This window comes from Peromyscus californicus, unplaced genomic scaffold (genome assembly GCF_007827085.1).
Source record: "Peromyscus californicus insignis strain IS unplaced genomic scaffold, ASM782708v3 Scaffold_10__1_contigs__length_136768540, whole genome shotgun sequence".
In the NCBI taxonomy this organism is placed as follows: Eukaryota; Metazoa; Chordata; class Mammalia; order Rodentia; family Cricetidae; genus Peromyscus; species Peromyscus californicus.
Window position 1 is genome coordinate 11,362,903 of NW_026294391.1, and position 15,763 is coordinate 11,378,665.

Here is a 15,763-nt window from a genome sequence, read left to right on the forward strand (position 1 = left end):
CTATATTGCAAATCTAGTCAAGAGCCTATGGCTGAAGAAGGTCATTGACCCTAGGAGAGAACCTACTACCATTATTTCGCTAAATGATATCAAACTGCCCTTTAAACACATCCTTATACCCATAGATTAGTACATCTCTCAATCATCTTTAGAGGTTTTTTTTGTTTTTTTGTTTTGTTTTGTTTGTAGTAGATGGCAATTAATACAGAGATTCACATTCAATCAGTGTTGAGAATAAGGGACTGTGGAGTGCTCAGCTCTAAATGGGACATCTTGTCATATCCATTCCTCCAGTGGCTCAGGAATCATTGCAGAAGTAGTAGCAGAAAGATTGTAAGAGCTAGAAGTTGTGGAGTTCTGAAAAAGTGTTGTTTGAAAATGATAGGGCTCCACATAAGAACTCACAGTTGCTGTGACTCTATGCACAAGGCCTGTACAAGATCAAGCCAGTCAACATTAAGATAAGGGAGAAGTAGTGGTAGTTATGAGAGGCATTGGAGGGGAGGGAGTGGAAGATAGATTTGATCACAACACTTTGTAATCGTGTATTAAATTCCCTCCCCCAAATAAAAAACAATTAAAAAGCCTCCTCTTTTCTGAAAGTAAACAGAGGAGGAGTGGATCTAAGGGAGAGTGGAGGGGGGGCGATTGGGAGGAGTGGATGGGGGAGCTGTCATCAGGATGGAATATATGAGAGAAGAATAAGCTTTAAAAAGGAAAAACAAATAAATCAAAACAGGTTTTCAGGAGAGCAGTCACCAGGCAATATGTTTGAAGCAGCTCTGTCCACTCTAACAGAGACCACAGAAGGGAGCCAAGTGGGCAATTCTAAATGCCTTAGTAGTCACAATAAACAGCAATTTGGAAGAGGTAAAATTAATTTTATTAAATGAAGTAAAATTAATTTTATTAATCCCTCTTATTTGGAATAAACTCCAAATATTTGACTTCATCATGTCATCCAATGTAAAGGTAATCATTGTTAATATTTCCATTACATTTTTTGGTACTAAGATTTCAGTATATTCATGTTTTATATCTACACACTTCAATTTGAAGTAGACACATTTCATATGCTTAGTTGTCACATGTAGTTAGTGGCTCCCAAACATGATAGACTGGTATAGACATAATAGCATTCATTAATATTAGATGCTAAATATGAGTGTTATCTAAGGACATTACTGTTGTGGGATGTCCTGTATGCTGTGATTTTATGTTGTTATGATTGATTGATACATAAAACACTGATTGGCCAGTAGCCAGGACCATTGTAGGCAGGACAGGAGAGAGGAGAATTCTGGGAGGTGGAAGGCTGAGGCAGAGAGACGCTACCAGTCACCACGAGGAGAAGCATGATGTAAGATACTGGTAAGCCACGAGCCACGTGGCAAGATATAGACTTATAGAAATGGGTTAATTTAACATATAAGAACCGATAGCAAGCAGCCTGCCACGGCCATAAAATTTATAAATAATATAAGCGTCTGTGCGTTTATTTGAGTCTGAGTGGCTGCTGGCCCGGGCGGAACTGGAGATAGCTCCAGCCACACATTACATTCTAGCATAGAATGTATTTCCCTTTGGAAATGTGTAAATATCAGGGCCTTAGTAATATTTATTTTATCCTGTAATTCCAGGTGGCTCTGTTAGGGTACAAACAGTTTACCATACCTGAATAGTTCTTTGGGGTTTAATAGAAACCTTGCTTATCTTTTTCCTTCAGAATCAGTTCTCCAGAGAAAGGAGAAAGTAAATTCAGTGTGAAAGGTGGAAAATGGGATATAAAGAAATTCCAAGGAGTTCTAAAACCTAGGAAATGAGGTCAACATTCAGGAAGAGAAATAGGAATTTGTTTTCAATGTAACCCATAGTACTGGATGAAAAGTATGACCCTGGTGGGTGAAGACTACTCTGCCTTGATACACTTCCTGGGCCCTTTCTTTTTTAATAAATACATACATATATATTATATTATAAATAAATTACACAGTTGACTTTCCCACATTTGGGGACATCACAGGGTTCAGCACAACTGGAATGCAATGAATAAACCTCACTCTGGTGTAGCTGGAGAGTTTCTCTCCAGCTCCCACCAAGTCCTGGCAGTCCTGCAGCCCACTTATAAAATAAACACACAGACTCTTATATTATTTAAACTGTTTGGCCTAATGGCTAAGGCTTCTAGCTATCTAGTTCTTACATCTTAAATTAACCCATTTCTATAAATCTATACCTTGCCACATGGCTCGTGGCTTACCAGTATCTTACATGTTGATACTCATGGCGGTGGCTGGCAGTGTCTCTTGACTCAGCCTTCCTGTTTCCAGAATTCTCTTCTCTGCTTGTCCCATCTATAGTTCCTGTCTGGCTACTGGCCAATCAGCATTTTATTTATACAGAGCCATAACCACAGCACCCTGGGGATACCATCTTATAATCATGGTATCACTCCTGCCATTCCTGGACCGTATCCATACTTTAATCAAGAGAAGTTCAGAGTCACGATCAGATTTGAAGTCCAGGATTAGGCTACATTAGAACTCCAAAAGATTTGTCCTCCGGTAGAAGTGGCTGAACCCTTTCCCCACTATCTTAATATTTGGACTTATGACAGAAGAAATACATACATGAAATACTTTTAAGAAATATAAGTACAGGTCATATATCCTTTTAAACACTGAAACTTCTTGAATCTTTGTACAGTTTGGGGAAGAACCTTCCCAAGGTGTCAAAGCATCTAATTAGAGGTCCACATGGAGTTTAGAGGAAACAAACATTTTGCCTCTCTCTTGCAATAGATTTTTGTTCTTAGGAACACTGAAGGAAGAGACTGGTGGTCTAGGTGGGTAGTGAATTATCTGGGGGCCTGTGAGCTGATACTAAAATATGGCTATACAGCCCCTTAACCAAACTGTGTTTCCACAATGGGAGCTCTAGTAGACAGAAAAAACTAGACCAACAGAGAAACTGCCTCGTAAAATAGTAGTCCTGTAGTTTCAATCACAGTGAGTGTCTTTTTTAAATAATATTTTTATTTCATGTGCATTTTTAAATGTGTTTTTCCTGCACGTACATCTGTAAAGGTGTCAGATTCCCTGGAACTGAAGTTACAGACAATTGTGAGCTGCCATATGGGTATTGGCATTGAACCCGGGTCCTCTGGAAGAGCAATCACTGCTCCCAACCACTGTGCCATCTCTTACCTGACATGATAGTGGTTCCATTTTCAACATTTAATTCTTGTTTGTGGTGTAGGCTGGGAGGACTATGATGGTTAATCTGACTACAGTGACTGCTGTTACAACAGCATCCCCATAGGTTTGAAAATAATTGTACAAGTGTGTGCTAGATACTTCTAGTTACTAGAGAGGATGGCAATTTTGCCACTCCATTTAAGAAAGTCCTCTTGGTAGGAGAAAGTAACAACAGAGTGTCCTTCTCAGTGCTATGGTGGTGGTAGTGGGGGATGGTCTTGAAACATTGCTCTAAAATAGAAATCTTACTTCCTGTTTTGTTTCTTGAGTGCTATCACTCCTAAAACTGACTCATTAACTGTAGACTTGAGGTAATTAAGATCAGAAGCAAACTGATAAGAAATTAAACCAGTATGCATAATGCAGATATATAAAGAGGATGGTATTACCAGAATTCTAGGAAGCAGGCTAATCAAGTTTCAATCAGAAACTCATCACTGGGAGAGAAAATTAATTCAGAATGGGAGGGAGGGAGGGAGGAAAAGCACACCCAGAATTTTCAAATCTGTCTCCACAAATCTTTTCTTTGGAGGGCAGCAGCAAATCCTGAAATTCCTCCCCTGCACAAAGTGTTGCCATGCTATAGTCACTGCTGAAAGTTTTCTCATCGTCTGCTGCCGAGATGCTGCTGTTGTACATGCCTCAAAGATGTTCCAAATGCTGCTCAAACCAACACTGCTTGGAACCTAACAATTCGAATCGAAAACACAATGAGGTAATAAGTAAAGGCATTTCCCAGCAGGTGTGCCCAAACGCTTGACGTAAAAGAACACTGTCATCTACAAAGTTCATGCTTGAGAGCCATGCAATTGATTTTAAAAGATTGGAAAAAAAAAAAAAAAACCTCACCTCATAATGCTTTAAGGAAGTTGATGATTTTGTGTTGGGCCTCCTGCATGGGTATCTTTGCTGTATGTGATTGGACACACCTGTGGTCTAGAGCGTGGCTCTGCAAAAACCTCACCATCTTAGCACAACAGGGACCTCATCTGCCAGGGTTTGTTGTATACCAGGACAGAAGGGGTTAAAAGTCTCTGGATGTGCACTTATATACCAAGTTTTGCTGCTATGAAGGATCTTTTCCTGAAAAAGAGAACTGCTGAGAACGTTATTCACTTAATTAAAATGTATAATTGGCATGTCTGAGTGCTTTTTCAGTTGCAAAGACATTCACACAATATATATCCCCTTAGTTTATAGTTAGATATGAGAAGTCCTGGTACTCTATTGCACGGATGACTACAGATGGTGACATAGGGAAATGACAACTGTTTGAGGAGACAGACCTGCTTATTCTAAGATGAACATTACACAAGGGATACATACATTAAAATGCCACACACCTCCCCATAAGTATCTATAAGATTTTGTCTCACTATGCATCCCTGGCTACTCTGGGACTAGCTATGTAGACCAGAGCTTGCCATCACCTTGAGTGCTGAGATTAAAGACGTGTCCCAACACATTCGGTGGTCTGTATAACTTTTGTTACTTAGAAAAAACTCATCTTCTGTAAGAGGGAGACAGAGAAATATGGTCACAGAGGAATATCTACTCCCATCACCTCATTCCTAGTCTTTTTATAAAAATCATATTTTTATTGAAAATAAATCTGTTTTCATACAATATATTCTGATCACAGATTCTTTTCCACAACTACCTCCCAGATCCTCCCCATCTCCCCAACCTTCCAACTCCATTCCCTTTCTTTCTTTCTCTTTAGAAAAAAACAGGCCAACAAACAAAAACAGAATTAAAAAAGAACACAAGAAACACACACACAAACACACACACACACACAACCAGAACCTATAAAAACACAAAATTGGAAGCCATAATATACAAGCAAAAACAGTAAGACGAAAACAAAATACCCAAACAAAGCAATATAAGACAAAAATATCTCCCAAAATACCACTGAGCTTGTTTTGCATTGGTCATGTACAGAGCAGAGGTGGGGGTTAGTGAGAGGGTGTGGCCGCTCCTCCCTCACCCTGCTGCACCTGGAAGGCCTTACCCAGAACGGATGAGGGCTTCCCCTTAACTGCATATATGGAGCCCTGCTTTAGTCTTCTCCCAAACACATACACAAGGTGTGAGTATAGATATATACACCCATACTCTAGTCCCTCCCCCAGGCCACAAGCGAAGTTGCCAGTTTCTAGGGAGCAGTTGCATACTCAGTTGCTGCTGGAGGCGGGGGTGCAAACTGTCAACAAGCCCAGCTTGTTTTTCCAAGGGGCACAGCTGACTGTGCCGAGATGGTAGCTTCTTGGCATAGAGGAGTCAGTTGCCCTAGGCCCCAAAATTAAAAAAAAAAATACCATATGATCCTTCTGAGAATGTAGCCAAAATAAATAAAATCAAGATGTTCAAAAGACAACTGCGCTTCCATGTTCCTTACAATAGCATTCCCAACAGCCACAATAGGGAAAGAATCCAAATGAATAAAGAAAACATAGTATATACATGCAATGGAATATTAAACAACTTCCAAAGAAGGAAACTGCTATTTCTATCAACACAAATAAATCTGGAGGACATTATATTAATGAAAATAAGACAGACACAGAAGAACAAATACTTAGTATCTGTACTTACATGAGGTATCTAAAATAAACTCACAGACACAGACAGTGTCGTCAATGGCTAGGGGGCAAACCATTGTCGCTAGATGGGTATGAAAGTTCAACTTTGTACTGTGGAAATTCTAGAGATCTGCTACACAACATAGTGCATAAATTTGCTAAAAGGGTATTATGAACTTTAAGAGTGTAGTTTTCATGTTGTGTTCTTCCAAAAAAGAAAAATAAGTCATAAAAATGAAACACAATGAAGCTTTTTGAGGTGTGGCATCTTGCTTGTGGTGATAATATCATGAGTGTTTGCAAATGTCTAAACTCATTAAACTGTCCACATTTAATATGTGTGTTTTGTGCAGCAATTATACTTTAATAAAGCTATTTTTAAAAGACATCCTATAGCTAGATCTTTGCAAACTGAAAAGACACCTTCAGAAGCAAAGGAATTATTTAAAAACAACCCATATCTAGCTCATGTTCTCCAAAGACCCCTATCAACGTGTGTTTTTTTTTCCAATCACAGAAGCAATTCATTTTGATTATATAAACATATAATGTTTAGATAATGTTCACAAAAAGCTAAAGTCATCTTCATATTTTATATTTATGGATCACCATAATACTCATGTTTATCTAGAATTTACGTATATATATGATACATAAATGTCATATATTTATCATATATATATCACATTTGTCTTTGTGTCATATACAACAACTGAGACAATTCAGCAGAATCTTAGTAGCAGTACCCAGCAGCATGGCTTCAATAAACTGAGCAAATTCTTGCACAAAATCAGTGTTTTCATGGACAGCTGTTGTATTGTAAGGCTCAATCTTAGCATTCTTAAATTTTTCATGCTATGGCAGGAATTTCAATCTTACATTAAAAATATATAATCACAACAAATCATTTTCAAATTTGTCTTTCAAATGGGCCTTAAATTTTAAAAGAAGTCATTTAAGGACTATAGAAGAAATAAAATGCAAGAAAAATTGAAAAAAATTAATTTATTATATGAAGAAACATAAACAATATTTGAGCCAGTGACTCAGAGAAGCAGTCCACAAAAGTTCATATCCACAATTCATTAGCTGAGATGTACTGGCACATACAACCATACTAAATGTGGTAAGAGAGATCCCAAGGAAATGCTGCGTTGTCAAGACAATTAATGCTAATGCTTATTTTCCCATTTACTACAATGAACAGATTACATTCACATTTAATTAATGCTTTGAACAAGCCATTCAAGTTGTACTGTACAATCATCAAAAGATTCTTTATGAAATATATCAAGACAATAAACTTCTTTCCCATCAGAAGCACTTTCTCAGATCCACTGGGTCTTCTTTTTTTCTGCCAAGTACTAAGGGCTTGGGGCTATTTTTAAAATATTTATTGCATTTATTTATTTATTTATTTATTTATTTATTTATTTATTTATTTATTTATTTATTGTGTGTGTGTGTGTGTGTGTGTGTGTGTGTGTGTGTGTGTGTGTGTGTGTGTAAGAGAGAGAGAGAGAGATTCTCTGTGTGTACAACAGGGTGTGCTTGTGGAAATCCGACAACAACTTGTAGAAACTGTTTCTCTCCTTCCACCGTGTAGATCCCAAGGATGGAACTCAGGGTGTTGCGTTTGGCAGAAGGCAACTTTCCCTGCTGAGCCATCTCACATGCCCTGAGCACTAAATTTTGTAATCAACTGATGGTAAGAGAGGGTAATTGCAGAGAAGACCAAAGAACTATATGTTCACTCAAGACACTGATGTGGATGAAACTACTTATTTCGTTTCAGACAGTAAATAACAAAACAAAACACAAACAATAACCTGTTTATGGTCTTGAATACTATAACAACTCTTTAAAAGGTATTTTGAAAATATTTTAAAAATATTTTTGTATCTATTACTTAATGAAATCTTTCCAACAGGTTTGTGAGGTAAGTTGGTCAAGTGTATCATCTTAATTTGGTGAGTGAGGAAGCTGAGACATAGAGTAATTAAGTAAGCTCCTGGGAAAATGCCTATATGCCAAGAGACTGAAATAATATCTAATTTGCTAAAAAAGAAAAATCAGTCTTTATAAAGTTTGAATTGGGCCTTCCATGCCTGACAGTTTATCACTGTTAGTTTTGTTTGAGGTCATTCAAGATGTTTACCAACTGTCTAAAGTAAAGGGGCTTACAATATATTTGAAAATTAAGAGTTTAAAAATATTTTGGGTCATGTTTCCAAAGCAGGCTGGGAAAATACAAGTGTTCTTACCCTTGTCTAATTCTGAATCTGCCTAGTAAGTGACAAGCTGGTAGTTGACTCTAGTCTCAGTCCCAAGGCAGAACCTGAAATTGGAAAACAGTATCACCACCTCTACCCCCAGTCACTGCGAATCTTCAAGGAAAGATGGTCTTTCACTTGAAAGAGTGAAAACATGTGGTGTCTGTAAACAGAATGAAGGAAATTTTGGAATGACGTAGGAACAGATTGCCTACTCTATTATTCATTCTGAACACTTTAAATTATGAAATAACCAAAACAAGAGTGCCTTAACATCTTAGCTTTGGTTTACCTGTAGTTGTTATATATTTTCAAAGACATTTCCCCCTGTATTACAGTTTTGTAGCTCTTAATATGTTAATATACAAAGTACAGAGAAATATCTATTGTATAAAGTATCATTTTGATGATGTATGCTAACTTTATCTAGTCCTATTAAAAATAGGAAAAGTGGTATGTGGGTCAACAGAGAACAGACAACCTTAAGTTTCATTTTTATATGTTAAAAGTAGTCAAAATGGATGTACTGCCTGTGGATTCTCATAAAATTAAAGTATAAATACTGACAAACCAGGTGTATTACAAATGAGGAAAAATACCTCCTGAAAGTAAAATGGCCATCCCACAGTTTAGGACCTTACTGCATATGCATAATAAAATGGTATAAATATTAACAGTGTGAATGACATGTCAAAGAATATTTACTGTTTTACGAAGCCTCTAGTATAGTGAAATTTATTTACCAAATTAATTCTCATGTTTATGAAATTACTCATCAATTTGATACCAAAGAGTTAAAAAGCAAATTATTACTAGTATAATAGCCAGATAAATGAGTTTTACTAATTTATGTGGCCAGAAAAGTAAATGCCTGCTCTATCTCATAGAAGCCATAAACAGAGGTACCTTTGCAAATTTCTTCAATTTTGCTACAACTCTCATTTTAAATTGGTGTAAACGTTATGGTCATCTGTTTCTAGACATTTCATTATCCAAATTTTAGTGCTAGAAATAATAGTACTGGTTACAGGTATTTTCATCAGACTAGTGATAATATTCTACCCGACCCTTTTAAAGGAAAATAAAAATAAATAGTTGCAGATTAAAGAGAAATTTCACAGCAGATAAAAATGAAGATCTTATTAAAATGAACTCATAATTACATCAAGTCAAAATGCATTTCATGAAGAACATCCGTTCATCTCACTACTTTCTCTAACTTAAAACGTTTCTAATAGGGGTGGTAACGAGGGGAAACACTTCTTTCTTCAAATCATGAAAACTAAGATGTCCTATATGCTTGAATTGGGGAAAAGATTTCTATAGGGTTTTCTAGAAACAACAGCAAACAAACTAAGCTCAATTTTGTTAAAAAAACAAAACAAAACAAAACAAAACTTCCTGGCAGATGAGGAAGAAGGTGATAGGAATGAAAACTATTAGTTTTATTTTCTTCTTCCTTAAAATATTAATTTTAGCAAACTCTTCTAGAAATTTCCCAGAATTATAGGACAGGACTGAGTTATAAGGAGAATTGAGCCTACCTTCTAACCAATTCATATCTTCAGACATTTGGAGAAGTTAACAGTTTTATCTGTATACACTCCCGTCATTTTGATGGTCTAACAACTGTTCCAGTCCATCCTGATCCCTAATTTCGTCAACATATGGAATGAAACTCAGCTTTCCTAAATAACTGTGCCAACAGCTCCTCGGGAATAAAGTCCCCACACCTAGGCCCTTGAAACCGATGAAGATTGCATGCCAGAGTGGCTACAGCTGGTTATGCACAAAAAGTCTTAATGAGGTGAAAATGAAACACACTGATAAAACAAACTCAAACAGCTCTCCCTGTACGCTATGATAAGAATGAGGTTGTAAAATCCCTAGCAACCTATTCCAACTATCACGGTGACCTTTGTATAAAAGCTATATTCGCCGGGCGGTGGTGGCGCACGCCTTTAATCCCAGCACTCGGGAGGCAGAGCCAGGCGGATCTCTGTGAATTCGAGGCCAGCCTGGGCTACCAAGTGAGTTCCAGGAAAAGGCGCAAAGCTACACAGAGAAACCCTGTCTCGAAAAACCAAAAAAAAAAAAATAAATAAATAAAAAAAGCTATATTCAGTAGTAGTAAAGCATCAGGCTACGGGGACAACAGTGTAGAAAACAAGCATTTCTCTTCATTATATCCGATGAATATGACCAGCTCAACTGAAACTTCAGGAGTACTGTGTCAATGAAATGGCCAGTAAGGCCTCTGCAAGAACCTAACACAGTCAACTGTGAAACAAACTGTGGGGTCGTAGGCTTGCTTCCCTAGTGCTCTCCACAGCTGGCTCAAAGCAAAGAGCTCGAGAAAAGGCAGCAGCTCACAAGGCGTTGACAGCTCATTTCCTGCCTTATTCCCTGTGCAGGGCTCATTACTTGTATGAAGAATAGTTATTAACCCAGAACACAATATCCCTTTCTCGTAAGAAGCCCCAGGTTCCATTAAGCAGAGCACAGATCAACAGCACTCCACGTCTCAGTGGGCTCAGGACTTAACATACTGGTAGAAGGTGTTACATCTTGATTATGTTCTTGGTCTTGATCCGTGTGTGACTTTAAGTCCGTGTCTGCCTTTACTACTATCTCAGTGGATTTTCTTCTCACCCGGGACCAGCAGACACACCTGAGACATGACCTAAAGCTCTCAGAAACACTGGAAGAGAAGAGCTTTTTGCAAGGGTGGAAAAACTGATAGAACACAAGCATGAAAAGAATGCCCGTGCAGTACGCAATCAGCAGCTGCAGAATCAACAGAGGCGCACACACATACATGTATATGTCAGTTTTGAAAAAATACCACAGGAGCAGGAGGACAGAGTTCTCGATGAATCTCATCATGTAGTAAATCAGCAGCCTGTACCAATTCTGAGATTTACTGATGAGGTCAGGACTGTCGATTTTGAGCTGTACAGCTGACCAGCAGAACATGTTGATACCAGCGTAGAGTAACGTGAAGAAGCATAGTACGATGGTGGTACCCACCCTGCTCAGGGCCTTCTCAATGTTCTCGGGGAATGGGGAACCACTGTACCAGAAAAGGATCCAAGGGTATAAGAAGAAGCTGAAGAAGTTGACAAGTATGACTGCCACCACCCAGATCTTCAGGACAGAGGTAAAGAGGACCAGGACGATGACCCGAGTGGCAATCTCAAAGCTTCTCCATAGGAAGATACAGATATAGGCCAGGGGTTTGACTTTGACCTCATACTCATCATACTTGATTTTGATGGCTAAGATGTTGCAACGTAAGGCTCCATACACAATGGACAACAGGGACAAGGTCATGATGACGCCTGAAGAGAGAAGAGAAAGAGCACTGTCAAATCTCACCTCCACCAGGAATCCTATGGCCAATGTTCTGCCATCTCCCATGCACAGGAATGAATTCCTCTGTATTACATATGCAGGCTACCTTCCACCTGTTGATATCGGAGACTGCCTGAGGACTTTTTTCCAGAATTACAGAAGGCTGCTGTACATACATTCCTGTTAGGCTGAAGCACAAGGGAATTAAGATCCACGGGTGAACCCCTCAATAACTCAGGTCTAGCCCCAGTAAGAGCTAGTTTCCTCACCTTCTCTGTAGAATAAGTGTGAAGAATGTGTTCTATGCTTTATCCCATAGGCTTTCACTTGCAGTCACCTACTGTGATTTTTGTCTCATCCCCTTCCAAGCCTCATGCTTGTTACACATTCCCTTCAAATGCATGCCTCAACGCCTCAGGGTTTGCTTCAGAGGCGACTCAGACTTCAACTCATTCCTGATGCCAATCTCGGTCAATGAGAATATGAAGAGCCCTTTGCATAATGTGTTCTGTTTTGTCAGTTGGTCTAGCAGCTTCTGTAGAGTCAAGACTGTGTCTAGCATTTCCTCTTCCCATCTTAAACATACTTATTTTATTTTATTTGTATGTATGCCTGTTTGGTGGTTCCAACAGAGGCCAGAAGGAGGCATCAGATCCTAGGAAGGTGGACTTGTAGGTACTCAAAAGCCACCTGATGAGGGCGATGGGATCTGAACTCTGGTTCTCTAATAGAGCAGTAAGTGTTTTTAACTGCTGAGCCCTACCTCCAGCCCCTGCTATATCCTCTTGATGTCCCTCAGCACATTCCAGCAGTAGGCACACAAACAGAAGGCACTCAATAATAAATTACTCAAGATGCCTGCTCTACCGTAGACTGTTTTAGATGCTGACTATAGGAGTGCGGTTGTTCTCATTCTTAAAATGCTGAAAAAGGGACAAATCTTGCTTCTTACTAAGAGTCAACCTGCCTTGAACTGAAAAGTTTTAACATTCAGAGATGTCTCAATTCTAGGTGTTTATTTCTCAAAATGGCTTATGGAAAATGGGTGGATCCAGTACTTATAAACAGTGGCAGTTTGAGGACACAGGATGTGGCCTATTTCAATGGAGCATCGGATAATGTTTCAGATTAGTATACAGTGAGCCTTGAGTTCTATTATCTAATAAATATACAACCACTTAGAGTTATAGGTACAGAGTGTGGTTAAAACAGAAATACAATCACTTACTACAGGATGCTACTACCTGCACCCATTAGCATGAAGAGGAATAGAAGAAGGGCTATGAATTAGGAACCACGAGTCTGGCTCTTGGTTTGACTTTTGCCAGTGTAAGTGATATGGCAAAAGTCAAACCAAGAGCCAGACTCGTGGCTCCTAATTCATAGCCCTACTTCCATGTTGATTCTTCTTTTTAAAAAACTGTCTTAAGCTGGGCGGTGGTGGCACACGCCTTTAATCCCAGCACTCGGGAGGCAGAGGCAGTTGGATCTCTGTGAGTTCAAGGTCAGCCTGGGTTACAGAGTGAGTTCCAGGAAAGCCGCAAAGCTGCACAGAAAAACCCTGTCTTGAAAAACCAAAAAATAAAAAAATAAAAATAAAAAAATAAAAGACTGTCTTAACGTATTTTTATTTATTTTACAGCAGCTCTAGGTTCATAGCAAAATTGAACAGAACCCACACACATGCCCAGTCTTAATCATTAGCTTTATCATCCAGCACAGTAGTGTATTCACCATAATTGATAAACCCATATAGACACATCACTATCACTGAAAGTGTAGTTTATATAAGGCTTTACTCTTGTACATCCTACAGATTTGGGTAAATATATAATACATGTGTCAGACTGCCCTAAAAATCATCAGTTCTCTGTACAGCCATCCTTCCATCCTCTGAACTGATCTTTTTACTGTCTTCATAGTTTTCATGTTTTCCAGAAAGTCATATGATTGGAATCACATATTATGTGAGCCTTTCAGATTAGTTTCTTTCACTAAATTTTAGTTATGTTTTTACACTATATAGATATCAAGTGAGCTTGACAGCTCACTTATTTTTAGTGAAGAATAATATTTCATGCTAGTTTATTCACTTATCAACTGAAGCATATTTTGGTTGTTTCTAAGTCATTGCAATTATGAATACTGATGCTACAAATACCCACATGCAGGCTTTTGTGTGGACATTAACTTTTCAACTCCTTTGGAAGGAATACAAATGTAGTGATTGCTGAGTCACATGGTAAAAATATTTTGAGTTTGTATGAGATCTTCCACGGTGGGGATCTCATTTTGCATTTCCACCAACAATGAATGAGGATGCATCTCTTTCTCTGTATCCCCACCAGCATTTGGGGTTGTCAATGTTCTGGATTTTAACTAGTATACTTAAAGTGTACCATATAGTATCTTGGCACATAAAACTTTAATTGAAGCCGGGCGGTGGTGGCGCACGCCTTTAATCCCAGCACTAGGGAGGCAGAGCCAGGAAGATCTCTGTGAGTTCGAGGCCAGCCTGGGCTACCAAGTGAGTTCCAGGAAAAGGCGCAAAGCTACACAGAGAAACCCTGTCTCGAAAAACCAAAAAAAAAAAAAAAAACCTTTAACTGAAAGAAAACTGAAATTATCAATTCTTTTTTTGTGATATTACACATACAAACCCATCACCAAACCTCAGACCCTTGAGATTCTCCCATACTATCTTCCAGCACTTATACCATTTCATTCTTTACATTTAGGTTTGTTATCGATATTGAGTTCATCTCTATAAAGAGTGAAAGGTCTGTGTTTAGTCACATTTTGCATTTATTCTACGGGGTATATGCAGTTATTCTAGCACTAATCATTGAAAACATTTTCCTATTGTATAGTCTTTGCTCTTTGTTTGAAGATCAAATAATGTAGACTCTAAGGGGATCTATTTCTGGATAACATATTCTGTTCAATTGATCTATTTTTCTACTCTTTTGCCAATATTATACCACCTTAAGTACAATAGCTTTATCCATACCTGCCTCTTAAAATGCACATCATTTATTTCCACACATTACTAAAAATATCTCTATCGCCGGGCGGTGGTGGCGCACGCCTTTAATCCCAGCACTCGGGAGGCAGAGCCAGGCGGATCTCTGTGAGTTCGAGGCCAGCCTGGACTACCAAGTGAGTTCCAGGAAAGGCGCAAAGCTACACAGAGAAACCCTGTCTCGAAAAACCAAAAAAAAAAAAAAAAAAAAATCTCTATCTAAATGATACATAAAGGAAGGTAGTGAGATTTCTCAATAGGTAAGGATGCATACCCCTAAGCGTGACAATGTGAATTTTATTCCTGGGACCCACATAGCTGAAGGAAAGAACCAACTTTGTCCAAGTTGTCCTCTAACCTACATATACACATCACAGCATGCATGTGAATATACACATTCACACAAAAATTAAGTAAAATGATACATGAGAAGTAAGCTTTCTCCTTAAAGTCTGAGTCAATTGAAAAACTTACATATTTGATGAACCTAAAGACTCATATGCCTTGGTTTTTAATTTGCCCAAGGGAAGCTTAATTTTACTGAAAGTTATCAACTTTACTCACAGTTTTTGACACTGATTTTAGTTATCATTATCATTCCCTGAAAGACTGGCATCTACTAACAACATCTAAAAACTATAAACATCATAATCATGTAGACTAGGAAGTAATTAGACTGAATTGTTTTTCTTGAGAGGCTAATTCAGTGAACACTGTAATGCAGAATATTCATGTGGTAGTTTTTATATGTGTGATTATAGATGCTCACATCCTAAGGATCTAGTTTTGAAGCCTTTTCTTTTAGTACTTACATTTTTTCCACTACAAAAAAATACTATATATGCAAAAAATTAGTCATGTATAGTTAGAATGTAAATTATACAATCATTCGTATAGTTATTTATGTTAAATTTATGATATTTTAATCTGAAAATATGCATTGCATTAAACAAGATGAGAATTCTAATAATTTTCAGAATCCACTCAATTTTTTTCTTGCAAAGTCAACTATTTCCAAATAATATCCTTTTCTCCATCAAGAGAATTGAGCAATTATTACCCAGTTGGTGCTAAGTAATCAAGCACAGAATTATGAAAATGCAAAGCAATTATCTTTATATCATATACTTCAATCACACAACTCTAACTAGTAGATGCTTATTGTAAAATGTCATAGAAATTGGGCCAAGAAAGGTGATACCCTAAGGCAGTGGTTCTCAACCTTCCTAATGTTGCAACCCCTGAATACAATTCCTCATGATGTGGTGA

At 38.0% G+C, this 15,763-nt stretch overlaps 1 protein-coding gene across 1 annotated transcript in view; it reads right to left on the reverse strand.

Annotated features, from left to right (window-relative positions):
* Window positions 1–6,835: 6,835 nt before the first annotated feature.
* Xk (X-linked Kx blood group antigen, Kell and VPS13A binding protein) overlaps window positions 6,836–15,763 on the reverse strand; it is a 52,178-nt gene continuing 43,250 nt past the window's right edge. Inside the window, exon 3 of the mRNA XM_052742768.1 lies at window positions 6,836–11,459. Within this exon, the coding sequence (XP_052598728.1) occupies window positions 10,609–11,459 (851 nt within the window). The 3' untranslated portion in view covers window positions 6,836–10,608. The remainder of the gene's footprint in view (window positions 11,460–15,763) is intronic.